This window comes from Notolepis coatsorum, assembly GCF_963971535.1.
Source record: "Notolepis coatsorum genome assembly, chromosome: 14".
NCBI classification, from domain to species: Eukaryota; Metazoa; Chordata; class Actinopteri; order Aulopiformes; family Paralepididae; genus Notolepis; species Notolepis coatsorum.
The window spans coordinates 9,817,178-9,842,367 of NC_140178.1; the positions used below are offsets into that span (position 1 = coordinate 9,817,178).

General features: G+C 42.8%; 9 protein-coding genes across 9 annotated transcripts in view; 6 read left to right on the forward strand and 3 right to left on the reverse strand.

Moving 5' to 3' along the window:
* LOC311241038 (histone H1-like) overlaps positions 1-25,190 on the reverse strand; it is a gene marked incomplete at both ends in the record, with an annotated part of 359,561 nt that overhangs the window by 78,685 nt on the left and 255,686 nt on the right. The gene's annotated exons all lie outside the window — the stretch shown is intronic.
* Positions 212-523, forward strand: LOC311239817 (histone H4; the record flags this gene model as incomplete). The annotated part of the gene is made up of 1 exon (XM_084328266.1): positions 212-523. The coding sequence occupies one exon, from the start codon at positions 212-214 to the stop codon at positions 521-523; it is 312 nt and encodes a 103-aa protein (XP_084184392.1).
* LOC311239818 (histone H2A-like) lies at positions 1,634-2,026 on the forward strand (the record flags this gene model as incomplete). Its single annotated transcript, XM_084328267.1, has 1 exon — positions 1,634-2,026. The coding sequence occupies one exon, from the start codon at positions 1,634-1,636 to the stop codon at positions 2,024-2,026; it is 393 nt and encodes a 130-aa protein (XP_084184393.1).
* LOC311240229 (histone H2B-like) lies at positions 2,834-3,208 on the forward strand (the record flags this gene model as incomplete). Its single annotated transcript, XM_084328778.1, has 1 exon — positions 2,834-3,208. The coding sequence occupies one exon, from the start codon at positions 2,834-2,836 to the stop codon at positions 3,206-3,208; it is 375 nt and encodes a 124-aa protein (XP_084184904.1).
* Positions 13,419-13,793, reverse strand: LOC311240230 (histone H2B-like; the record flags this gene model as incomplete). Its single annotated transcript, XM_084328779.1, has 1 exon — positions 13,419-13,793. One exon carries the CDS (start codon positions 13,791-13,793, stop codon positions 13,419-13,421), a length of 375 nt encoding a protein of 124 aa, XP_084184905.1.
* Positions 15,755-16,369, forward strand: LOC311239819 (histone H1-like; the record flags this gene model as incomplete). Its single annotated transcript, XM_084328268.1, has 1 exon — positions 15,755-16,369. One exon carries the CDS (start codon positions 15,755-15,757, stop codon positions 16,367-16,369), a length of 615 nt encoding a protein of 204 aa, XP_084184394.1.
* LOC311239820 (histone H2A-like) lies at positions 18,332-18,724 on the reverse strand (the record flags this gene model as incomplete). Its single annotated transcript, XM_084328269.1, has 1 exon — positions 18,332-18,724. The coding sequence occupies one exon, from the start codon at positions 18,722-18,724 to the stop codon at positions 18,332-18,334; it is 393 nt and encodes a 130-aa protein (XP_084184395.1).
* On the forward strand, positions 19,022-19,432 carry LOC311239821 (histone H3.2; the record flags this gene model as incomplete). The annotated part of the gene is made up of 1 exon (XM_084328270.1): positions 19,022-19,432. One exon carries the CDS (start codon positions 19,022-19,024, stop codon positions 19,430-19,432), a length of 411 nt encoding a protein of 136 aa, XP_084184396.1.
* LOC311240973 (histone H4) lies at positions 23,460-23,771 on the forward strand (the record flags this gene model as incomplete). The annotated part of the gene is made up of 1 exon (XM_084329610.1): positions 23,460-23,771. The coding sequence occupies one exon, from the start codon at positions 23,460-23,462 to the stop codon at positions 23,769-23,771; it is 312 nt and encodes a 103-aa protein (XP_084185736.1).

Sequence of the window (25,190 nt, forward strand, 5' to 3'; positions counted from 1 at the left end):
CTTGTTCCAGACAGGTTATGTGGGCTACACGTGTTGTGTAGATGTTGGGGCCAAGAAGACAAACATGCAGAGGAACCCTATTGGCCAAACCTCAAACCCTCCCCCCTCACTTTGTCTCGGCGCTCGTTGGCCTCAACAACGTCCTCAGAGAGGCTTGAAATACGCATGGGTTTGGCCAACTGAGACATTCGATTGTCATCTATTCGTGAACATGTCTGGTCGCGGAAAGGGAGGAAAGGGACTGGGAAAAGGAGGCGCTAAGCGTCACCGTAAAGTGCTCCGTGATAACATCCAGGGAATCACCAAACCCGCCATCCGCCGTCTGGCTCGCCGTGGTGGAGTGAAGCGTATCTCGGGTCTGATCTACGAGGAGACCCGCGGTGTGTTGAAGGTCTTCCTGGAGAACGTGATCCGTGATGCCGTCACCTACACCGAGCACGCCAAGAGGAAGACCGTGACCGCCATGGACGTGGTCTATGCTCTGAAGAGACAGGGACGCACTCTGTACGGCTTCGGCGGCTAGACTTCATTCAACCAACTATCCTAACACCCAAAGGCTCTTTTCAGAGCCGCCCACTTAAGTCACCGAATGAGTCAATTATACGTTGTTAAAGTTAATTACATTACATTTATTGTAATATGTAACTAATTCCAAAATTATTAAACTGAATAGTCTCCCAACACTTAAACGTCAATCCAGTCTTGATAACATTTGGAACAGACTGAAATAACATGCCTTACCGTCTTAAATTACTACACAAACTAGGAACGTTGATTTGTTTAGCCAAATTGGGATTTCCTTTCAATGGCACAAAGTAAGACTAGTTATAATGCAAGTGGTACCTGTAAACAAAGCATCCATTCCACTCAAATGAAGACTTGGCGTTGGGTTATTATCTAGTTCCTTCCGTAATCTAATTGCTTTTGCTAAAAATCATTTTGAGTTATTAGCTCTTGGTGTGCTCCATAATATTAACATAATTCTGGCGTTGTGTTTAATGCGAGACATGTAATCGGCATACTGTTTTATCGTGACACTAAGTGCCCCCTTGACTCGACATACATGCATTTTTAAATAGTTTGGGTGCATTTATAGCAAATAAAATTGACAATACAATGTGATTTTGCAATCCGGTATATAGAAAGTATCTGCATTTCGTCACTTTTTATTTGTTTAACACAACATGTTATGTCAGCCCACAACTATGACGGTTTGTCCAACAGGCTGAGCGCTGATCCAATAATGAGAATAGGTCGAAAAACATCTCTCCTCCTTCTGCTATAAAGGCATCATAACAGGCATGGCATTATGTTAGAGGATATAAGACATTCCAATAAGCTTGTCTATGAGGTTATTATTCATAGTATAGTATAGTGACATGGTTCTATATTGTCGGCTCTGTGGGGCGCGCCTTATACGTTGATATAACAATATCCACGTTGTTATTATAATTTCCTTCACCGCCTACATTTGCGTGTATCATTGGTGGAGAGATCGTATGAAAAGTTCGCCAACAATGTAAACCAAACCCTATATTTGACCAATAAGCACGAACCTTAGTGAGGATATAAAGACGGCTCTTCGGTGTGTTTACCACATTATTCTGTGTTCATCTCTAGAATAAACTGAATCATGTCTGGAAGAGGTAAGACAGGAGGAAAGGTGAAGGCTAAGTCCAAGACTCGCTCCTCTCGCGCCGGGCTTCAGTTCCCCGTGGGTCGTGTCCACAGACTGCTGCGTAAAGGCAACTATGCGCATCGTGTTGGAGCCGGTGCCCCGGTTTATCTGGCGGCTGTGCTGGAATATCTGACCGCTGAGATCCTGGAGTTGGCTGGAAACGCTGCCCGTGACAACAAGAAGAGTCGTATCATCCCCCGTCATCTGCAGCTGGCCGTGCGTAACGACGAGGAGCTCAACAGACTGCTGGGAGGAGTGACCATCGCTCAGGGTGGTGTGCTGCCCAACATCCAGGCTGTCCTTCTGCCCAAGAAGACCGAGAAGGCTGCCAAGCCTGCCAAGAAGTAAATTATTTAGCCTCTTCGACAAACTCCACAAAGGCTCTTTTCAGAGCCACCCAGCTCTTCTTGAAGATGCAATATTTCCGTTTGTCCAAATACAATTTGGTTGTGTAACTTACGTTGTTGTCTCGCTACCTCGGACATAAATGTAAGACTATAAACACGTAATGCATAACATTTGACCGTGTCCACTAATGGTTACACTTGTACAGTGCTGTTTAGAAGTAATGTTTAATGTGTTTGTCTGCAGTGTTTTTTTGCCTGTTTTTGAAGGCTTAACAATATAATATAAATTATAAATGCGGTCAAGTGATGATTAATTTTGACTGAAAAAAACGATATGGGTAGTAAGTCATACTGGACAGCGGTATAAATAGTAAGGGTTATACATCAAATTAATCAAATTACAAAAAATTATGCCAAATACATGTAAAAAGGAGTATATGCAGGTATGTACAGACGTGTATATGTATGAATGTGTGTGTCTGTAGATGTAAGTCAAAGCAGTGACAGATGTCACCCAGAGAGCTAAATTTAATGTGCACAAAATCATTGTCTTGGAAAAATGCAGTTTCATGTCGATTATTGTTTGGCTTAATATCAAGTGTGGCTATGGAGTTTTGCTAAAATAATAATTGGGTTATCATGGCTTTGCGCGCAAATAGTTTCCTGTGAGCGGGAAATGTGCGACAAAGCCTCTCAACCAATCGTATACAAGAAACCAGGCAGCTGTATTTGCATAATTTGGCCTATAAAGAGGCAGCAGTGCGCTTCTGTTTCCACATTCATTGCTCTTTAGTCCCGACTGATCATCATGCCTGAGCCAGCCAAGCCAGCGCCCAAGAAGGGCTCCAAGAAAGCCGTCACCAAGACAACCGCCAAGGGAGGCAAGAAGCGCAGAAAGTCCAGGAAGGAGAGTTATGCCATTTATATTTACAAGGTCCTGAAGCAGGTCCATCCTGACACCGGCGTTTCTTCCAAGGCCATGGGGATCATGAACTCCTTCGTTAACGACATCTTTGAGCGCATCGCCGGAGAAGCCTCTAAACTGGCTCTCTACAACAAGCGTAGGACCATCACTTCCAGGGAGATCCAGACCGCCGTCCGCCTGCTGCTCCCCGGTGAACTTGCCAAGCACGCAGTGTCCGAGGGAACCAAGGCTGTGACCAAGTACACCAGCTCCAAGTAAACTTCTCTGTCCATCTAACCCGTATTCACCCAAAGGCTCTTTTCAGAGCCACCCACTTTGTTTTGAGAGAGTTATCCCAATGATCAACCATGCTCGGGTCACTAATGACTAAACACATATCCCTTTATGCATTTGTTTTTCCTGGTTCCTGTCGTTTCACGAATGGGGTGGGGGTGTAATTCTAAATTCTATAAAACTAAATATATGAGATACATACAAAGTGTCAGCAATCGGCATATAATCATCAGAGCTACCCACTCTATCCCAGTTCAGGTGACGAATAAATAAACACATTCCTTATTTATTCTGTTTTTCCTGGACCATTTCTAGCTTGCTGCATATTGGGTTTCACCACCGGATGGAGTAAGTGCTCTAGTAGGTGGAACAAGAGCCTCCAATATAGTTTCAAATGGGAGAAGTTTGAAGTTAGGCTTAACTGATTTTGGAAGTGAAATTGAGGTTTTTGGTTAGGTTAAAGGTCAAGGGTTGAGTGTTAGGGTTAGATCCTGGTGCACAGACACAGTAAACGGAACATGGTTATAGGGTTTAGGGGTTAAAGCAGTGTGTAAGAGCAGGGTTGAGAGCCTCTAGTTGGCTCCAGCAGCTGTTTGCTATGGGCCTTTAACTGCACTATTTAATAGCATCTATAACTTATGGCAACACACACTCTTGGAGAGTTAACGGTAACAACCATACAATCAATCAAAAAGTGACCATCGTACACAATAAATACATAATTATGTCAAACCTGATATATGATGTCAGTCAGACTCTGGCACATTTAAAATGAATAGTTATTGCATGTTTAATTTGGGACCACAAACCAATATTTTCTGTAAACCTTTTATTTTCTAAAAAGTGCATCTAATCTTGTTGATAGATATAGTAGATTTTTTATTTTACTGTATGGAGCACATTCCCATGGGCTCATACAGAACCAAGCATTTTCCTGTAATGTACATGTACTTTATACAAGACAAATAAAAGCAAACTTGAACTACTTGTAGGCACCGCTCAGCACCATAGACAGTACCAGACCACACTGACAAAATCATTTTGGAAACCGGGAAAGTCAAGTCAAGTCAAGAGTTTTATTTGTCACTGCATACAAGTATACAATGAAATGTGGGGGGGTCTTGCCCGCAACGATTGTGCATAATACAATAATAATATAATAAGAATCCAATAGGTATGTACATGAGTTATTTACAGAGCATGGTAGGACATGCTAGGTCCTGTGGTAGTGCAATACACTGTTAGCTACGGATGAGGCACAGGGTCTTTATGTACACTGCTATACAATGCTATATTATACAATCTCAAGTTATCCTATACTATTCTTAAAGTCACCTTTCCTTTTGTAAAGTGACCATAAGTGTGAGCGTGTGCAGCATGAGTGTGTGTGTGCTCATGTTAAAGTGGCTGCTAGTGTGTGAGCGTGTACAGTGTGTGTGTGTTGTGTGTGTGCTCTTGTGTGTAGAGTTCAGTGTTCAAGGCTCTGATGGCCCGGGGGAAGAAGCTGAGCTGTCATAGTTGCTGGTGTTCGCAGGCGTTTGCCTGACCGCAGCAGCTTGAACAGGCTGTTGTTGGGGTAGTGAGGGTCTTTCATTATTCTGCAGGCTCTGGATTTGCACCTCTTGTTGTATAGGACCTGGGAGAAATGCGAGGCCCTGTGCGAGATTTAAACGTGAGCCCCCCCCCCCCCCCCCCCTAAAGGTTAAAAAAAAAAAAAAGTATATATATATATATATTTTTATATACATACTGTCAACATATTCTTAAATAATAGCGCTGCCCGAGGCTGGGAGAGAGCGAGAGAGAGCTCCCGTTCTACAGTCAATATACAGTGTTATCGCTGCACAGACCCGGCAATGCCCCTGACCAGAGGAGAGAGAAATATAATATAGTTAGTAAAAGCACTATATAAGCTCAGAACACAGCTCAGAACACAACACAGCTTAGAAAACAGCTCAGAACACAGAACACATCTCAGAACACAGCACAGAACACAGCTCAGAACATATCTCAGAACACAGCACAGAACACAGCTCAGAACACATCTCAGAACACATGCAGAACACAGCACAGAACACAGCTCAGCACACAGCTCAGAACACAGGACACCTAAGAACACATGCAGAACACAGCTCAGCACACAGCTCAGAACACAGCTCAGCACACAGCTCAGAACACAGAACACAGCTCAGAACACATCTCAGAACACAGCTCAGAACACAGAACACATGCAGAACACAGCTCAGCACACAGCTCAGAACACAGGACTAGGTACAGACTCAGCGAGCACAGCCTAGCCATAGAGAAAGGCCGCCATAGGCAGACCTGGCTCCCAAGCGAAGACAGACCATGCACCCACTGCACACAATATGAGGTGGAAACCGAGCTCCACTTCTTAACAACATGCCCACTATACCAAGACATCAGAGACATATACTTCCCACAAATTGCAAACACCCAAAGAGACTTTGAAAACATGGACAATAACTCAAAACTCCCATACCTACTGGGAGAAATACAAGAATGTGCAAACACAGCAGCCAGATTTGTGAGCTGCTGTGACAAGAAAAGGACATCCAATGGAATATAACCACCATAAATACCGTACAAGAAATTCCTTCTGTAATGTACTGATTTCTTTTGTTTTATCTGTTTGATTGTTTTGTTTGGCTTTGGCAATGTAAACGTATGTCTCCCATGTCAATAAAGCCCATTTGAATTGAATTGAGAGAGAGAGAGAGAGAGGGAGAGGGCGAGAGAGAAAGAGAAAAAGAGAGAGAGAGCAAGAGAGAGAGAGAGGTGAAAATGTGACAAGGATAATAACAGGTATTGGAGGTGAACTGAATCCATCATTTGTGACGTGCGTTTGTTTTGCCCTCTCTCACCCAATCCTACCTTGAGGGGAGGGAACAGATGGTGGAGGTAAACGGTACCCTACCCCCCCCCCCCTCACAGTGAGCTGTGGTGTTCCACAAGGAAGCATACTAGGACCGCTACTGTTCCTAATTTATGCAAATTACATGTCCTCAGCTTGTGACTGCAACTTGTTCCTGTTTGCGGACGACTCAGCCCTGCTGGTCTCTGACAAGAACAAGTTACAGGTTGAAAAAACCCTCAGCTCGGAACTAGGCAGAATCTGCATATGGCTCGCTGATAACAAACTATCATTACACATGGGCAAAACCGAGTCCATTCTCTTCGGTTCAAATAACAAATTCAGCAAGACCGACGGCTTCTCAGTTACAGTGGGTGACAATATTGTCACAAGGAAAGATGAAATTACATACCTGGGTTCCATCCTAGAGGCTAATCTCTCCTGTGACAAAATGGCATCCAATGTAATAAAAAAAGTCAACCAAAGAACTCGATTCTTGTACCGGATCTCCTCTCTGGTAAACAGGAATACCCTGAAGACTCTGGCAGGAGCACTCATTCAAGGGTACTACGACTATGCTTGCACCTCATGGTACCAAAGCACCTCGAAGGCGCTAAAAACAAAATTACAAACATCTCAAAACAAACTGGTCAGACTACTGCTTGACCTTACTCCTAGAACCCACCTCACCCCTGCCCACTTTGACAACCTAGGATGGCTTAGAGTAGACGACAGAGTACAGCAACTTGCAATGGGCCTGGTCTACAAGATACACTACACGACCAAGGTACCCATGTACATGTCAAAATACTTCCCAAAGGTCAGTGAATACCACGATCACAACACCAGAGGGAGCTCCACAAATCATGTTAAACCCAGATTCAGCTCAAATAAGGGACTAAACACGTTTCACAATTATGCCACATCAATGTGGAAAGCCCTACCCAAAGCTGTAAAGGAATGTGGATCACTACCCACTTTCAAAACCAATCTCAAGGGACACCTACGGGAGACTGCAATTCAAAACTGGCTCCTGTAAATGTCCTAACCCAACCCCCTCCAATGTACAGTCATTTACCTAGTATGGTTTTGTTAATAGTCCAATGTACAATTTTGCTTGTTTGTACAGTGTCTCCCCCCCCCCCATGTACAGTTTTGCTTGTTTATACAGTGTTTCTCCCCCCCCCCCCAACCACCTCCAATGTAAATTACCCAGTATGGTTGTCAATATCCAAATGTACCCAACCCCCCCCCCACACAACCCCACCCAACCTCCTCCAATGTACAGTTTCTACGTCAAATGTATATACTCCCTTTTCTTGACTCCTTTTGTATCACAAACAGTACTGTATTTGCAAATCTGATATGTCATAAATGTATAGATGTAGCAGTACTGACTATCTGTATGTCATGTATGTCATATATGTCCTGATTAATTGAAAATGGGGGACCCTGATGTAAACAAGACGAAAGTATTTCTCTGGTCTGCATCCCCTTAACAATTGTGTGTATTGAGCTGTACTGTATTGTACCCATTCTGCAATCTGTTAATAAAGTTTTCAATCAATCAATCAATCAAACCTGGTGATGATGGCCAGGTGGGGTGGAGCCATGCAGGCCGCCATGAAGAGGACCACGTTCTCATGCCTCGTCTGTCTGTAGTTCATCACCTCCTTCTTAAAAAGCTTCAGGTGGTCCTGGTTGTTGCCATGCCTAGTTAGCTAGCGTTAGCTAACGCTAGTTAGCCTTTAGCTAAGCTACTAGCCAACATGGCTAGCCCGACTGAACCACATGTTAGCACTCGATAGCTAGCGTTAGCTAACGCTAGTTAGCCTTTAGCTAAGCTACTAGCCGACATGGCTAGCCCGACTGACCCACACGTTAGCACTCGCTAACGCTAGTTAGCCTTTAGCTAAGCCTTTTTTTTCCCCGCTGCCCCCCTTCCCGCGAGGCCCTGTGCGACTGCACTGCTCGCACACCCCCTGAGGCGGCCCTGCCTGCAGGGGTGGCAGTGCAATACCCGTGGTACGCTCGGCTGAGCGAACCACTCTCTGTAGGGCCTTCTTGTCCTGTGCCGTGCTGTTTCCATACCAGGCAGTGATGTTTCCAGTCAAGAAGCTTTCTACAGCTCCGGAGTAGAAGGACTGGAGTATCTTCCCAGATACTCTGAACTTCCTTAACTGTCTCAGGTGGTAGAGGCGCTGCTTCGCCTTTTTTACGACTGAGTCTATGTGTGTTGTCCATGTCAGATCCTCTGAGATGTGGACCCCCAGGTACTTGAAGCTTGAAGCTGTTCACGGTAGCCCCGTTTATCATCAGTGGTGTGTGTGTCCCCTGCTGTCTTCTCCTAAAATCCACGATCAGCTCCTTGGTTTTACCAATGTTCAGGAGCAGGCTGATCAGCTCCTTGGTTTTACCAATGTTCAGGAGCAGGCTGTTGTCCTGGCACCAGCGTTCCAGTACCTCAACCTCCTCCCGATAGGCCTTCTCATAGTTGTCCGAGATCAGCCCCACCATAACTTAACCTAGCCATTTTGAAAATGAAATTTAACACCTGAATATATTGGAATGATGATGATCCAAATAAAATGGCTAGGTTAAGTTATGAAAGCTGGAGGGAAAACAACATTGTATTTGAAGTTACTGCACTTTGCCTGTACATTACCTGTATAATTATTTAAGGAAATCTTGCAGCAGAGTGCAGTATCTGCTTTTTTTGGGTTAATTAAAATAATTACATCATATTTTTGTATGCCTAAAGATTACTTCATTAATACATGTTAAATCTGGGTACTATCATCTATCTACCTATAACACATTTTGGATGGCAAGTCAAAAAACTTTAAAGCCATTTTTCTCAGTTTCACTGTTTGGAAGTTACTGCGGTCTGCCTTGACAGGGCAGTATAGTGTAAGTTAGTATTAGGACATGTGCATGACAGTAAGGTTAGTTAGGGTTAGAGTTTTTTTTTTCTTTTTCATTTAATTTCAGATAATGATTGAAGAAGTGCGTCTTTAGTCGACGGCGAAAGATTGGACAGGTTTCGGCTGTCCTAACTGTGGTGGGAAGTTCATTCCACCATTGTGGGGCAAGGACTGAGAATAGGAGACTTCTCTTTGATGACCCTCCTGGAGCTCGGATAGTAGGTCTGAGGCGGCCAGAATATGCAGAGCGTAGGGGTCTTGAGGGTGTGTAGTTAGAGACCATTGACCGGAGGTAGGCGGGAGCCGTTCCCTTCGCCGCACGATATGCCAGGTCGAGGGCCTTGAAGCGGATCCGTGCGGCCATGGGGAGCCAGTGCATGTCCCTGAGAAGGCTAAGTTATCCTCTTGGAACAGTAACAATCAATCAAAAAGTGACAATCTCACACAAAATAAATAAATCGATCCTGATAATATGATAAGCTGGTATGCCGGTCAGACTCTACTTTCTTTGCCCCATTTAGAATTCATAGTTAAATGCATGTTTAAATTGGAGAACTACAGTATGAAGTTTCAGAAAAACTATGTTGCTGGATCCAGTCGGCCAGCTGGCCTGGGGACAGAGAGAACAAGTGTGTTGACGACGGGACCCCTGGCCACCCTGTCCCCAGCTCTAGTAGGGGTTAATCCTGTATTTACATCCTTGAATGTAACCTCCACACTTTTATCAGTGAACCATTTACTTTGTTAATTTCTAATAGTACTTTACTACAGTATTTAAATAATAATAATAATAATAATAATAATAATAATAATAATAATAATAATAATAATAATAATAATAATAATAATAATAATAATAATAATAATAATAATAATAATAATAATAATAATAATAATTGTAGCTGAGGGGCTACACAACCCGGACTGTATTAAATATTGTTTAGATTAAACCACTACTAAAGAATATTAATAGCCAGACAGTATAGTTAGACAAAATGGCGGACACTCAATTGACTGCGCAGGGACAGGGATACCTGGTTAATAAGCATTTTAATAGTCATAGCAACATACATATCAGTTATCACGGTTCTCCTTTAATAATAGAATGTCAGTGTATCAAAGTCAGCGGTAATGAATAGTTCCTAGGTTACGGATACTCAACCGGAGCTCTGCAGGGAGTGAGGTGAAACGAGGCGATACTGGGAAAAGCAAATGGTAGCTGGAGACGATGGTTTCCCTCTGGAGCTCCAAGCTCCGGAGGAACTGTAAACCGGTCGGATAATCCTGTCGCCGCTGGAAGAAAGGGGTCTCGTACGGAACCGGTCCTTGTAATCCTAGCGCCCGATGGCAGGGTTAATAGCTATTAATCCAAAAGCCTGTTGGCATAGATGGTAGCTAGCTAGCTTCGTTTGTACTGGAAGCTAAACCCGCAGACGGTCTCCAATGAGTAGTTATATCCAAACGGCGCTGGGTTTAACTATAAGTCTCTCTAGAAAATGGGGGACCCTGATGTAAACAAGACGAAAGCCTTTCTCTGGTCTGCATCCCCTTAACAATTGTGTGTATTGAGCTGTACTGTATTGTACCCATTCTGCAATCTGTTAATACAATTCATCAATCAATGAATGAAGATATGATACGGCTTCTTCCAGACACTGACTAATATCAAGACCAATGAGTCAGGGTTTGACCTACTTGATTGTTATGAGAAACTCCAAAATAAAAACTCACTGGAATCAGACAAACATGCAGGCTGTTCAGAGTAACTACTACTACTACTAGAACACATATTCAATTCAATTCAAACTTTAATACAGACTCATGGTCCAATGAAAAAAACACACAACCTAGATATAAAATTACACACAACAGGCAAACATAACATCACTTAAAATGCACATCAACATCCCACAAATAGACAGTTGTGCCAATGTCTCCACATAATAGTGGTTCGAAGTCAGCCCATGTCACCCCACTTCTCAGGGACTTACACTGGCTCCCCATTGCCGCACCTTACCGAGTGCAGAACAAAGTCCACTGTCCACTGAGCTGGAGGAATGCCATTGGGAGACATCAAGTCACTTGATGTTGTAATGAGTTTTGATTGGTTCTGCAGAAACGCTCCTATGTGTGTTTAGCCATCAAACCATTTATTTTCATAAAACTATGACCCAAAAACGGTTCCCAACAAACAGAAATGTGTTACAGTTTTTCTCAATTGCTTTGGTGCATTTCTCTGATCAGAATTAAAGTTCTCATAACTGTTAGTGCATTTCTCGAAACAATTCGTACAAACTGCAAAACCTAGGTGATAACCTGCAGAAGCGTGTCACTTGCTCAAAATGGATAATTCATTCCTCAAAAGCAAGTATTCATGTCAATGAAAGTGTCACTGTCATCAAAATGAAAAGTCCTGACACCATTGTTTATGAACAAGATAGTCAAATGGCTTTGCCATGTTTTCGTTATGACAGTTCACTCTGTAAGTGTTTTCCAATGCAAAAAAAGTCAGATCTTGGTGACACTTTCTGAAAATGCTCAAGACAGCACTATACACTATTTGCACAGCCATTTGAAATCTACAGTTACACATTGCTGTATTTAGTGAGGTAAATGAGTACAAGACACGTATGTTTCACATTTTTACTGCATAATAGCTCTTTGCAATTTTAATTTGTTCACAGCATTGTGCAAAAGAAAAATACAAACAAAATGTACAACAAACATAAGAAACACCCTTTGGCCTTTGGGTAGAGCTGTGTACAACTGTAAACAATATTGCAGTACATATTGGAACTGAATTGGAACATACAACATACACAGTACTGTAAATCATTCATTCACATCCAGACATTCCTGTCTGTCTGGCTATTGGATTCAGGAATGGGGAGTAGGGAGGGAGATATTCCACCAGCATCCTTTCATGTGCTGCAAACCACTGTGTGACCAGAATTGCGTGGTGAAAACGCACATTATCCCATACAACAATGTACTTGGTCAGATGGTCGCCATTTAGACCCCTCTCATTCTCAGGGATTATGTCCCTGTAAAGAGTGTCTAAAAAAGTCAGCAGATGTGTGTTGTATGGATCAATGCGGGGCATATGGGTGAGGACGCCGTTTTCTGAGATGGCTGCACACATTGTAATATTCCCTCCTCGTTGGCCTGGGACATCAGTGGTTGCTCTCTGTCCAATGCGATTCCTTCCACGCCTTCTACCTTTGCCAGATTGAAACCTGCCTCATCAACATATATGAATGTGTGCAGTGATTCCCTGGCATCCAGCTCCATTCAGGGGAAAAATTATAAAGAAATGTATAAAATTTGCGTAACAGATTTTGACAACTAGTTCAACATATTTGTATGTAATGACTCAAGCAATGAAATGAGGACTATTAGTTTTATAGGGAATGACTATTCAGCAGTCATAAGTATAGTTCATTTTGACTGACATGACCTAAGCAAATGATAATGTTATAAAACAGCAGAGAATTGTATGAAAGCAATTGATGCATGTCCAAAAGCATTTGCAATTTGTTCGGAGGAATGAGAAACTGCTACTATGATGTGCACAAATTACAAAATGTTGTGGAGGTTGAACTAACAGTTATGAGAACTTTAATTCTGATCAGAGAAATGCACCAAAGCAATTGAGAAAAACTGTAATATATCTATGTAGTTCATATTAAAATATCATATCCTCTCTACACCCAGATCAATAATTTCACTAACAAAAGCCTCTAGCAAGCTTCGGCCCCCATGTCTATCTACTATATATTTACTATCTACAATCTACTATCTATCGATTATCAATCTACCATCAACCAGATTAGATGCACTTTTTCAGAAAATATAAGTTTGTGGTCCCAAATTAAAGATGCATTTAACTATTAATTCTAAATGTGCCAGTCTGATTGACATACCAGTTTATCATACATCAGGTTTGACACATGTATTTATTTTGTGTGCGATGGTCACTTTGATTGATTGTATGGTTGTTACTGTTAAATCTCCAAGAGTGTGGTCAGAAGTTAGATGCTATTAAAGGCCCATAGCAAACAGCTGCATGTGGAGCCAACTAGAGGCCCTCAACCCAACTCCTGACCTTTAACCTAACCGCTAAATTTTAATTACAAAATCAGTTAATCCTAACTTCTCCAATTTAAAAATCTATTGAGGCTCTTGATCCACCTACTAGAGCATTTACTCCATCTGGTGGCAAAACCCAATATGACAGGCAGCATCCTAGACATGGTGCAGGAAAAAAATCATAAAGGGACGTGTTTATTCTCATTAGTCACCGGACCTCGACGGGTCATTGGGATAACTCTCAGAACAAAGTGGGTGGCTCTGAAAAGAGCCTTTGGGTGAATAGGGGTTAGATGGACAGGGACGTTTACTTGGAGCTGGTGTACTTGGTCACAGCCTTGGTTCCCTCGGACACTGCGTGCTTGGCCAGTTCACCGGGGAGCAGCAGGCGGACGGCGGTCTGGATCTCCCTGGAGGTGATGGTCCTACGCTTGTTGTAGAGAGCCAGTTTAGAGGCTTCTCCGGCGATGCGCTCAAAGATGTCGTTAACGAAGGAGTTCATGATCCCCATGGCCTTGGAGGAAACGCCGGTGTCAGGGTGGACCTGCTTCAGCACCTTGTAAATATAAATGGCATAACTCTCCTTCCTGGACTTTCTGCGCTTCTTGCCTCCCTTGGCGGTTGTCTTGGTGACGGCTTTCTTGGAGCCCTTCTTGGGCGCTGGCTTGGCTGGCTCAGGCATGATGATCAGTCGGGACTAAACAGCAACGAATGTAGGAACAGAAGCGCACTGCTGCCTCTTTATAGGTCAAATTGTGCAAATACAGCTGCGTGGCTTCTTGTATACGATTGGTTGAGAGGCTTTGTCGCACATTTCCCGCGCACAGGAAACTATTTGCGCGCAAAACCATAATAACTCAACTAATATATTCTCTTAGCAAAACTCCATAGCCACACTTGATATTAAGCCAAGCAATAATCGACATGAAACTGCATTTTTCAAGACAATGATTTTGTGCACTTTGATAGCTCTCTTGGTGACATCTGTCACTGCTTTGACTTACAATATATATATACACACACACACACACACACATACACGCACACACACACACACATCCATACACTTCTGTCTGTACATACAGTTGCATAATCCTTTTTACATGTATTTGGCATCACTTTTAATCATGGAAATGCCAGTATACATTTATAAGGTGAGAGATGTTTTCTGATGGTGCTGAGTCGTCTCCATGAGCATGTTTCCTCTTCTTTGGGTTATTTATTACTCATCATAAACAGATGGCGCAGACCGGCATGGTCTCACTGTGGTACAAGATAATAATACAAGTATGACTCTAACAACATAGTATGTTTCATTCCTTGAGCTATTTCTTCTGAATGTATCAAATGTAGCTGGCAGCCTACTGCACCACATTCTAAGATACTTTACTTCACAATGAGTTGAGCCCTAACAATAGAGGCCTGTATATCTGACCTATAGGCTAAACACAAACTGTAATGTTTGTGTTGTTCCGTTTCTTCCAGTATGGCTGCCTGTAACCGTTGGTAACCACTTTCAAAAGAAAATGCCTAATTTGTGTGCAGTGGTAGTCGGTAAAACACTTCTGAAAAGCATGATATTACTGTTCCGTTGTGACTTCTTTATAACATTCATTAATAAGACACAACACTATGTGTTGATATGATAATCTATACATATCATTTATACATAGCAACCATTCCATTGCCTTTACTACACAAACATTCCGTGCAAGGCTTCTTTTGTGGAACTGCAGAACATGTTGATATGGTGCGTTTATGTTTGGCGATATGGTGATTCATTATGAATCTACTATGTCTATTTAAACTATTGAAATATAATTAAAATAGACCAATGCAGTTATTATTTATTGTGCTAAGTGTTCAGTGCAGCAGAATTTTATCAGAAAACACAGCAGATCAGCAATGCCCAAAAAGCATGTATTGTCAACAAGCATGCAGCAGTCTAAAGTACACAACAAACTAGTCCCCCCCCCCGAAAAGGAAAATGTAGCTACGTTTCTTGTGTGAGTTATGAAATGTTTTGCAACATTAATTAAATGTTAGTTGTAATTAATATAGGCCACGTGAAACCTTCCTCTGATCTAAGGTGGTGATCATCCCTCATACGAAGTTGAGGTGACCCACGCTACAGGCCACCAGCAACAGTGTGTTTACCAACACCGGGAAAGCATCCATTTAAAACAAAACGCGTCACCCCAGATTACTAATCTTGCTCCCAGTCTCTAGTCAGGTAGCTCGGCTCGCTGGAAAACGAGATTATGTCGGATTATAATGCAATCTAAAGAATTGTGAGACATAAATAACAGAGAAAGGTATAGCTGCGCACCATGGTGAAGGCGCAAATTGGTGGTTTGAAGCGTCCACAAACACACCAGGGGTCTCCAAATGGTTTAATTCTGATGGCACATATTTCTGCTTGCTGACCCATTTGGCGTTAAATTCCTGCAATATTCATAGTTGTGTATTTTAGCTCTTTTTTGGCGAGGAGAAAACACACGCGGCAGAGCAGTTTGGCAGCACAGAGGAGGACAGGGTGGGTTGAGTCTACATGGCTCTCATGTAGTGTTTAAGACCAGCCCTCTGACTGAGCTTCAATATCATAATTCTACTTGTGTTGAATCTGAGACAGAACGAGAGAAGATGGCAGAAGTCGCTCCCGCTCCAGCTCCCGCCGCTCCGGCTAAGGCCGCTAAGAAGAAGGCAGCTCCCAGACCCAAGAAGGCAGGTCCCAGCGTCAGTGACCTGGTCGTCGAGGCAGTGTCTGCTTCTAAAGAGAGGAGTGGTGTGTCTCTGGCTGCCGTAAAGAAGGCTCTGGCTGCCGGCGGCTATGACGTGGATAAGAACAAGGCCCGCGTTAAGACTGCTGTCAAGAGTCTGGTGACAAAGGGAACCCTGGTCCAGGTCAAGGGTACCGGAGCCTCCGGCTCTTTCAAGATCAACAAGGCTGAGGTTAAAGCCAAAAAGCCCGCAAAGAAAGCCGCTCCGAAAGCCAAGAAGCCAGCAGCCAAGAAACCTGTCGTGGCCAAAAAGCCCGCGAAGGCAGCAACTAAGAAGCCTGTTGCCGCCAAGAAGTCTCCCAAGAAAGTCAAGAAGGTAGCGGCCAAGAGTCCCAAGAAGGTAGCGGCCAAGAGTCCCAAGAAGGTAGCAGCCAAGAGCCCAAAGAAGGTGAAAAAGCCCGCTGCACCCAAGAAGGCCCCAGCTAAGAAGGCTGCCAAGCCCATAGCAGCAAAGAGAGCAGCTCCCAAGAAGAGATAAGCGTTTGAACAGCATGTTGTCTTTAATTCAACAAAAGGCTCTTTTAAGAGCCACCCACCTCTTCCATGAAAAGCAATATTGTACTCTAGTGTGTGTGGAAGTGAAGGGACTTATCGAAGTATATAACTTAGTATTACTTATGGGATGGTTGATTTCCACGAGTTACTTCCAGCACGGCAACAAAGCAAACGCAACTTTATGTTATATAAATATGGAGAATACTGCAAAAAAAAGAATATAAAATATAGATCAGATATAGGTTCTTAATTGGAGAATGTTGATTGTTATTAAGTCCTGTTTGATTAGTGGGTCCTACTAACTCAGATACTTTACCGCAACGAGTTGAGCCCTTTATTGTGGAAATACATAAATTGCTATCATGGTGCATTTATGTCCGTGCGTAAATGACCGCTATGACACTATTGGAATGACTACGGGTGATGGCCCATTAGTGGACACAGCAGATTAATGTAATTTTATTTATTCAGACCAGTTTAGATCATATGTTGGCACATAATTATGTTCCCCACTACCTCACATTAAATATCTACACAAGCAACCATTATATTATACAGAACAAGTGGAACATTGTCTCACAAAAGGCTCTTTTATGGACCCCACTATTTATATGAAACAGGCACGGCTACAAAACACTACTTGTAGTTCTACCCATTTATTTATGTGATTAGTGATCCAGACCAGCAACATTGGCAGGTAAAGAAAATGGTCTCAATGAGTCGCACCGCTTCAGATAGTTTACGAGTTGAGCCCCAACAATTGTGGAAATACACAAATTGGTGTCATTATGGTCAATTTATGTTTGTGCATGCTGTAATCTATATATAACCCTTACTATTTATGTTTTTTTCAGTTCAAATTAATCATCACTTGACCGCTATGACATGCCCTACCCAAAGCTGTAAAGGAATGTGAATCACTACCCACTTTCAAAAACACTCAAAGAACACCTATGGGAGACTGAAATTCGAAACTGGCCCCTGTAAATGTCCTAACACAACCTCCTCCAATGTACAGTAAATTACCAAGTATGGTTTTGTCAATATTCCAATGTACAGTTTTGCGAATTGGATCACAGCCGTACAGTGTCCCCCACCCACCCCTGCTACCCAACCTCCCCCCTCCCACCCAACTCCAATGTACGGTTTCTATGTCAAATGTATATACTCTCTTTTCTGGACTCTTTTCGTATCAAAAACAGTACTGTATTTGCAAATCTGGTATTTACATTTACATTTAGTCATTTAGCTGACACTTTTATCCAAAGCGACTTACAAGTTCTGTACGACAAGTCATCAGGAAGGGCACAACTCTATCAGCTGAGCAACAATGTTCATCAAAGTGTTGAGTGCTACAGTGTAGGTTAGTTTATTAGGACATTTTTTTTTTAAATTCAGATAATGGTTGAAGAAGTGTGTCTTTAGTCGACGGCGAAAGATTGGGCATGTTTCGGCTGTCCTAACTGGGGTGGGTAGTTCATTCCACCATTGTGGGGCAAGGACTGAGAATGTGTCATAAATGTATAGATGTAGCAGTACTGTCTATCTGTATGTCTATGATAAATAGAAAATGGGGGACCCTGATGTAAACAAGACGAAAGTCTCTCTCTGGTCTGCAACCCCTTATTAACAATTGTATGTATTGAGCTGTACTGTACCCAATCTGCAATCTGTTAAAGTTTTCAATCAATCAAACCATTTATAATTTTATATTATATCGTTAAGACTTCAAAACAGGGACAAAAACACTGCAGACAGACAACACATTACTTCTAAACAGCACTGTTATGCATTACGTTTTTATCGCCTTACACTTATGCCCGAGTTAACAAAGTAAGTTACACAACCAAATTTTATTTTGACAAACGGAAATATTGCATTTTCAAGAAGAGGTGGGTGGCTCTGAAAAGAGCCTTTGTGGGGTTTGTCGAAGAGGCTAAATAATTTACTTCTTGGCAGGCTTAGCAGCCTTCTCGGTCTTCTTGGGCAGAAGGACAGCCTGGATGTTGGGCAGCACACCACCCTGAGCGATGGTCACTCCTCCCAGCAGTCTGTTGAGCTCCTCGTCGTTACGTACGGCCAGCTGCAGATGACGGGGGATGATACGACTCTTCTTGTTGTCACGGGCAGCGTTTCCAGCCAACTCCAGGATCTCAGCGGTCAGATATTCAAGCACAGCCGCCAGATAAACCGGGGCACCGGCTCCAACACGATGCGCATAGTTGCCTTTACGCAGCAGTCTGTGGACACGACCCACGGGGAACTGAAGCCCGGCGCGAGAGGAGCGAGTCTTGGCCTTAGCTCTGGCCTTTCCTCCAGTCTTTCCTCTTCCAGACATGTTTATTATTCTGTTTAGCTAAACGAGTTGTTAGACAATGAATGCAGCGAGTTGGAGAGTCGCGTTTTATCTTCGGACTTGTGTTTTCTCACCCAATCAGGAAAGACGTTTTGTTGGCGGTTTTTCCAAAAGACGAGTCCTCCAATCCTCGCGTGAGATGTAGGCGGAATAACGAGCTCCCAGAGTGGAGACCAATCAGAAACGACTGCCCCTCCGCGTTAGTAATATAAGGCCAGATTTTCGGCACAGCAGCGTATTATTCTTGTTCGATTGAAGAAGATAATATACTTTCTCATAATGGCAAGAACTAAGCAGACCGCTCGTAAGTCCACCGGTGGCAAAGCCCCAAGGAAGCAGCTCGCCACCAAGGCTGCCCGTAAGAGCGCACCGGCTACCGGCGGCGTGAAGAAGCCACATCGTTACAGGCCCGGTACCGTGGCGCTGAGAGAGATCCGTCGTTACCAGAAGTCCACAGAGTTGCTGATCCGCAAGTTGCCTTTCCAGCGCCTGGTCAGAGAAATCGCCCAGGACTTCAAGACCGACCTGCGCTTCCAGAGCTCTGCTGTCATGGCTCTTCAGGAGGCCAGTGAGGCTTACCTGGTCGGTCTGTTTGAGGACACCAACCTGTGCGCCATCCACGCCAAGAGGGTGACCATCATGCCCAAAGACATCCAGCTGGCCCGCCGCATCCGTGGAGAGCGCGCTTAAATCTGCGTTGTTTTCCTACTTTCATAACCCAAAGGCTCTTTTAAGAGCCGCCACCGTAATCATGAAAAGTACATTCCATTAACTCATTATTTCGACGTGCCAGTTATACTAAAATCAACACTTTAATTCTGATATTTAAAATATTTAGACTAGCATAATCTTGTTGGCTACTGTAGGGATAAAGCAGAACCCACTGCAAATTGCCATATAACATTTATTGATCCCCTTCGGGTCATTCGCTATCATAACAGGAGGGGAGGTACAGGTAATATAATGCATACATGTCACAGAATTATATTACAGTGGAGAAGTAAACATTTAATAAATAGTCAGTGTAAACAATATACAATATAATTAACACTCGACATGCGCATATGGGCAACAAGGTTGTCCTCTCGTAGTAGGTTCGTCCGGGAACATGGGGCCTCATTTTGAGAAGCATCATAGAAATGTGGGAACATAGGCCCAAATTTGAGTGAAAAGAAAATCTGGGGCTGTGGGACCATTGGGCTGACCCCCATGATGCAACACATTACATTGTCCTCGATAGGGAAATTCAAAGTTTTACAGTCGAGTAAAGTAGTTTGAATATGGTCATCTGTGTCTTGTGAATGAATGAATGAATGAAAACTTTATTTAACAGATTGCAGAATGGGTACAATACAGTACGGCTCAATACATACAATTGTTAAGGGGATGCAGACCTGAGAAAGACGTTTGTCTTGTTTCCATCAGGGTCCCCCATTTTCAATTCATATAGATGTGTGTTGATTACAGCTCAATAAAATAAGGTAGCAGTCCATAAGGCGCGGTATTGCTATATTTTCATTTATATTTCATGGTGCTGTAATTAACAAGGATTTTCTCTCAAGGGCAGATATAGTGGGAGGAATTAGCTCGGGAGTCAATACATTTCCAACTGTACGAGGTGCTTAATTTATGTCATATCAACTTTGCTATTTTGCCCATATTTTATTTTAGGAGTAACAATGTAACCGCACAGGTTCATACACTGAGACAATAGGACATTCTTTATTGGTAGTTTAAAATTCAAGATGACAAACTGGTTTTCAACTCAATGTTGCAACAATCAACAACAGCTCAAAAGTAACCCATGACCATACACCCATAATTATACATGTTCCAATCATACATATAACTCAGAGTTAAGCCTTTTTCTGCCCCTTCTCTCATTGAGGGCAGGTAGTGAGAGGAATCAGCTCAGTGACCACAGATTTCCATCTGGTTTCATGCTGAACTAGTTTGAGGGGCTTCATTCATAATGTCATTAACAGACTCAAACGTTGACACATCACTCGGGAGAAAAGATCAATCATGCCGTCCTTGTACATTTCTTTCCAAGTATTTAACATTCATTCAGTTGCTATTTTACAGATATTTATTATTTTTGGAGCATCAATGTAGTTCCAGTTGGTTGTGTAGAGGCTGTGGCAGGTTTCCGTGTTAGTATAATACTCTGAAGTGGAGCCAGGCAAGGGAAATACATTATTCAGAGCACAATTTTACAATGAGCTGTAACTCTGAGATGATGATTCCTCTTCATCACGACTTTAAACAACTTTATTGATTAGTCATTTTAAAATTAAAGATATAAAGGAAAAAGGGAGATTGGGAGAGTTGAATAAATAAATCATGAAGTTCTTGTTTCGTTCTTGTTCTTGTATGTCATAAATGTCTGGATGTAACAGTACTGTATATCTGTATGTCGTGTATGTCATAAATGTCACTATGAATTGAAAATGGGGGACCCTGATGTAAACAAGAAGAAAGTCTTTCTCTGGTCTGCATCCCCTTAACAATTGTGTGTATTGAGCCATACTGTATTGTACCCATTCTGCAATCTGTATCTAAATCTAAAGTAATCGTTTCCATATTTGTTAAACAGAGATTGGTGTGTTGCATCAGTGAGGATTATCAACTGATTTTTAATGCAAATCTCCTTCCCAGGACAACCATTCTTTCTTTGACTGTTCTCAGCCCAGCTGACTGGTGAACATTATTGTATATTTATATAGCCTGTCTTTTTTTTATAGCTAGATTCTGTATTATTTGGATTTTTTTTTACGTGTGAATTTGCCACATTGCTCCAGGTGGGGGTAGAATAGTCAGTGGTTTTAAGTAGCTTTCATATTCTGGTATCATATTTTTTTTTTATTCAGCACAAAATCAAAACAGTACAGATATGCAGATATACTTTACATCACGTTCTCAATTAACATCATGTCTGTACCGTATCATTAAGAGACAGCTATGCTTGGGGAAGGGGCGTGGGGGACACACACAAATCAATAATAAAATAAATAAATAAACAGGTAAACCAGAATATACTACATGTCAACCTCTCTTCTCTGGGTGTAGTACAGTAGTAGTAAACATTTTCTTATACCAGAGCTTTGGTTGTATCACCATCATTGCATTATAAATCTAACTTTTCATTTTCCATCACTGACTCTTCTTATCTATCTAGGTCGTCCTCGGACGGGCCCTCCATCGGTGCTTCCAGTCATCCCGATCTTCCATGCATCTGGCTAGCTCGCCGGTGTATTCTGTTCCCACATCTCTCCTGAGTACGTCCATGTAGGTTAATGTGGGACGTCCTAGTGATCGATGCCCGTGTGTTGGTTCCCACAGCACAAGTTTGCTGGTTGGCATCTCATGTCTCTGGCAGTGACCTGCCAGCCTCATTCTCCTGACTGCCACTTTCTCGCTCACCCTTAGCACCCCCCCATACAAGTTTGCATTAGTGACATGCTCATCCCTGTTGATGTTGAGCACCACACGCATCATTCTGGTGTAGCACCCATCCAAGGACTTCTACAGGGTGGGCTTCAAGGTCCAGCATTCACTGCCATACAAAAGGACAGACTCAACTGTTGCATGAAAGAAGTTAAAAGCATGTAAATGCATGCAGTTAGGATTGCATCCTTTTTCCCGTTCATATATTTTTTCTATTCAGCACAAAATCAAGACAGTACAGATATATTTTACAACTAGTTCTCAATTAACATCCTATATGTACCGTGTCATTAAGAGACAGCTATGCTTGGGGAAGGGGCGTACAAATAAATACATTAATAAATAAAAATATATTAAAAAAAAACAGCTTTCATATTCTAATCACTGTGCCTCCTTCTGCAGAACACTTTCAGGTGGTTTAGCCGCCTTATTGCCTTGTTCCAGACAGGTTCGGCTGGGATTAATATAGACGCGGGCTAGACATGTTGTGTAAATGTTGGGGCCATGAAGACAAATTTGCAGAGGAACCCTATTGGCCAAACCTCAAACCCTCCCCCCACACTTTGTCTCGGCGCTCGTTGGCCTCAACAACGTCCTCAGAGACGCTTGAAATACGCATGATTTGGCCAACTGAGACGAAGCTATGGTGTTGTAGTTGTGGAGGGGAGCATAGTGTAGCGTTTAGGGGGTGTGAGGTGATGAAGAGGGAGGTAGTGGTTCAGAGTGTTAGAAGGGAGGGTAAGTTGTCGTATGCAGAGGCGGCTAGGAGGGTGGGACAAGGAAGTCAAGTTAGGGTGCAGGGGTTTGTAGAAGGGCAGTTGGCAGAAAGGGTAGGGCAGGAGGATAGAGAGAGGGTGTGGGAGGAGAAATTGAGTATTGTGGGCTTCGTGGCAGGGGTAATTAATACTGCGGCAAAGATTGAGGGTAGAACAGATAGAACAAAGATGATTGTTAGGATAGCGGTTCAACATCTGGGTATGGAAGGTCTGACATTGGAGGAGGTGGTTAGGGAATTGAATAAGGGGGCAGCGGGTGACCAAGGTGTACAGAGTCAGGCAGCAGGGGGCAAGGAGTGTCTCGCAGAGGGGGGCTCAATTGGGAAGTAGCAGCGTTAGTTGCACTCCAAGAAGGTGAGGGGAATTGGGTTTTGTAGGAGGTAAAGGATACCAGTAGATGACGGCACATACCCTAACAAGTGGTCGGCCGCCGTTAAACCTCAATAAGAAGAAGAAGAAGAACTGAGACGTTGCACCATCATCTATTCGTGAACATGTCTGGTCGCGGAAAGGGAGGAAAGGGACTGGGAAAAGGAGGCGCTAAGCGTCACCGCAAAGTGCTCCGTGATAACATCCAGGGAATCACCAAACCCGCCATCCGCCGTCTGGCTCGCCGTGGTGGAGTGAAGCGTATCTCCGGTCTGATCTACGAGGAGACCCGCGGTGTGTTGAAGGTCTTCCTGGAGAACGTGATCCGTGACGCCGTCACCTACACCGAGCACGCCAAGAGGAAGACCGTGACCGCCATGGATGTGGTCTATGCTCTGAAGAGACAGGGACGCACTCTGTACGGCTTCGGCGGCTAGACTTTTATTCTACCAACTATCCTAACACCCAAAGGCTCTTTTCAGAGCCGCCCACTTAGTCACCGAATGAGTCAATTATACGTTGTTAAAAGTACATTACATTTATTGTAATATGTAACTAATTCCAAAATTATTCCCAACACGTAAACGTCAATCCAGTCATTAACTATTGGAACAGACTGAAATAACATGCCTTACGGTCTTAAATTACTACACAAACTAGGAACGTTGATTTGTTTAGCCAAATTGGGATTTTCTTTCAATGGCACAAAGTAAGACTAGTTCTAATGCAAGTGGTACTTGTAGACAAAGCATCCATTCCACTCAAATGAAGACTTGGCGTTGGGTTATTATCTAGTTCCTTCCGTAATCTAATTGCTTTAGCTAAAAATCATTTTGAGTTATTAGCTCTTGGTGTGCTCCATAATATTAACATAATTATGTTGTGTTTAATGCGAGACATGTAATCTGCATACTGTTTTATCGTGACACTAAGTGCCCCCTTGACTCGACATACATGCATTTTTAAATACTTTGGGTGCATTTATAGCAAATAAAATTGACAATATAATGTGATTTTGATGTTCTGCTATAAAGGCATCATAACAGGCCTGGTATTATGTTAGAGGTTATAAGACATTCCAATAAGCTTGTCTATGAGGTTATTATTCATAGTATAGTGACATGGTTCTATATTGTCGGTGTTGGCGCAGCAGCCATTTTCAGCAAAGGTCTAGACAGCCTTGGGCTACTACGGAGGAATAAAAGACGCCACACACTTCATTGCAGTTTCACACACCACTGACCGAATCTCACCAGTGAGCCGGCAATGATCCCTTTATTGGAACCAGCTGCGTAATTGTCAAGCTGACAAGTATGACGTCGGCATAAGAGCATTAAAGAGATGCATCGTTCACGACTGTTCAACACCCCCCACTTGATCTTATTCTGATAAAACCTTTGACATACATTTACATTTTCTTTTCTTTCATTTTTAACCTTCAACACCAAAAATAAAATACAAACTTTTCAAGCATGACCTTTGTTGCAGGTTTGGTTAACATATCAGCTACCATTTCTGTTGTTGGACAGTATTCAATAATAATGTTTCCATCATTTACTGCAGATCGAACAAAATGATATTTAATGTCAACATGTTTACACCTTTGGCGACACACAGGATTCTTTGAAAGTGCAATTGCCCCTTGGTTATCCTCAAAGATTGTCACTGGTGCATAATCATTTTCACTATCCATTCCTTTTAATAACTGCACAAGATAAAAACTTTCCTGTGTAGCAGCTGCCAAAGCCATATATTCTGCTTCACATGTGGATAAAGCAACTGTAGGCTGTTTCTTAGATTTCCAGGAAATAACAGGTCCTGTCTGACATAGACTAAAACAGTACCCAGTTGTGCTC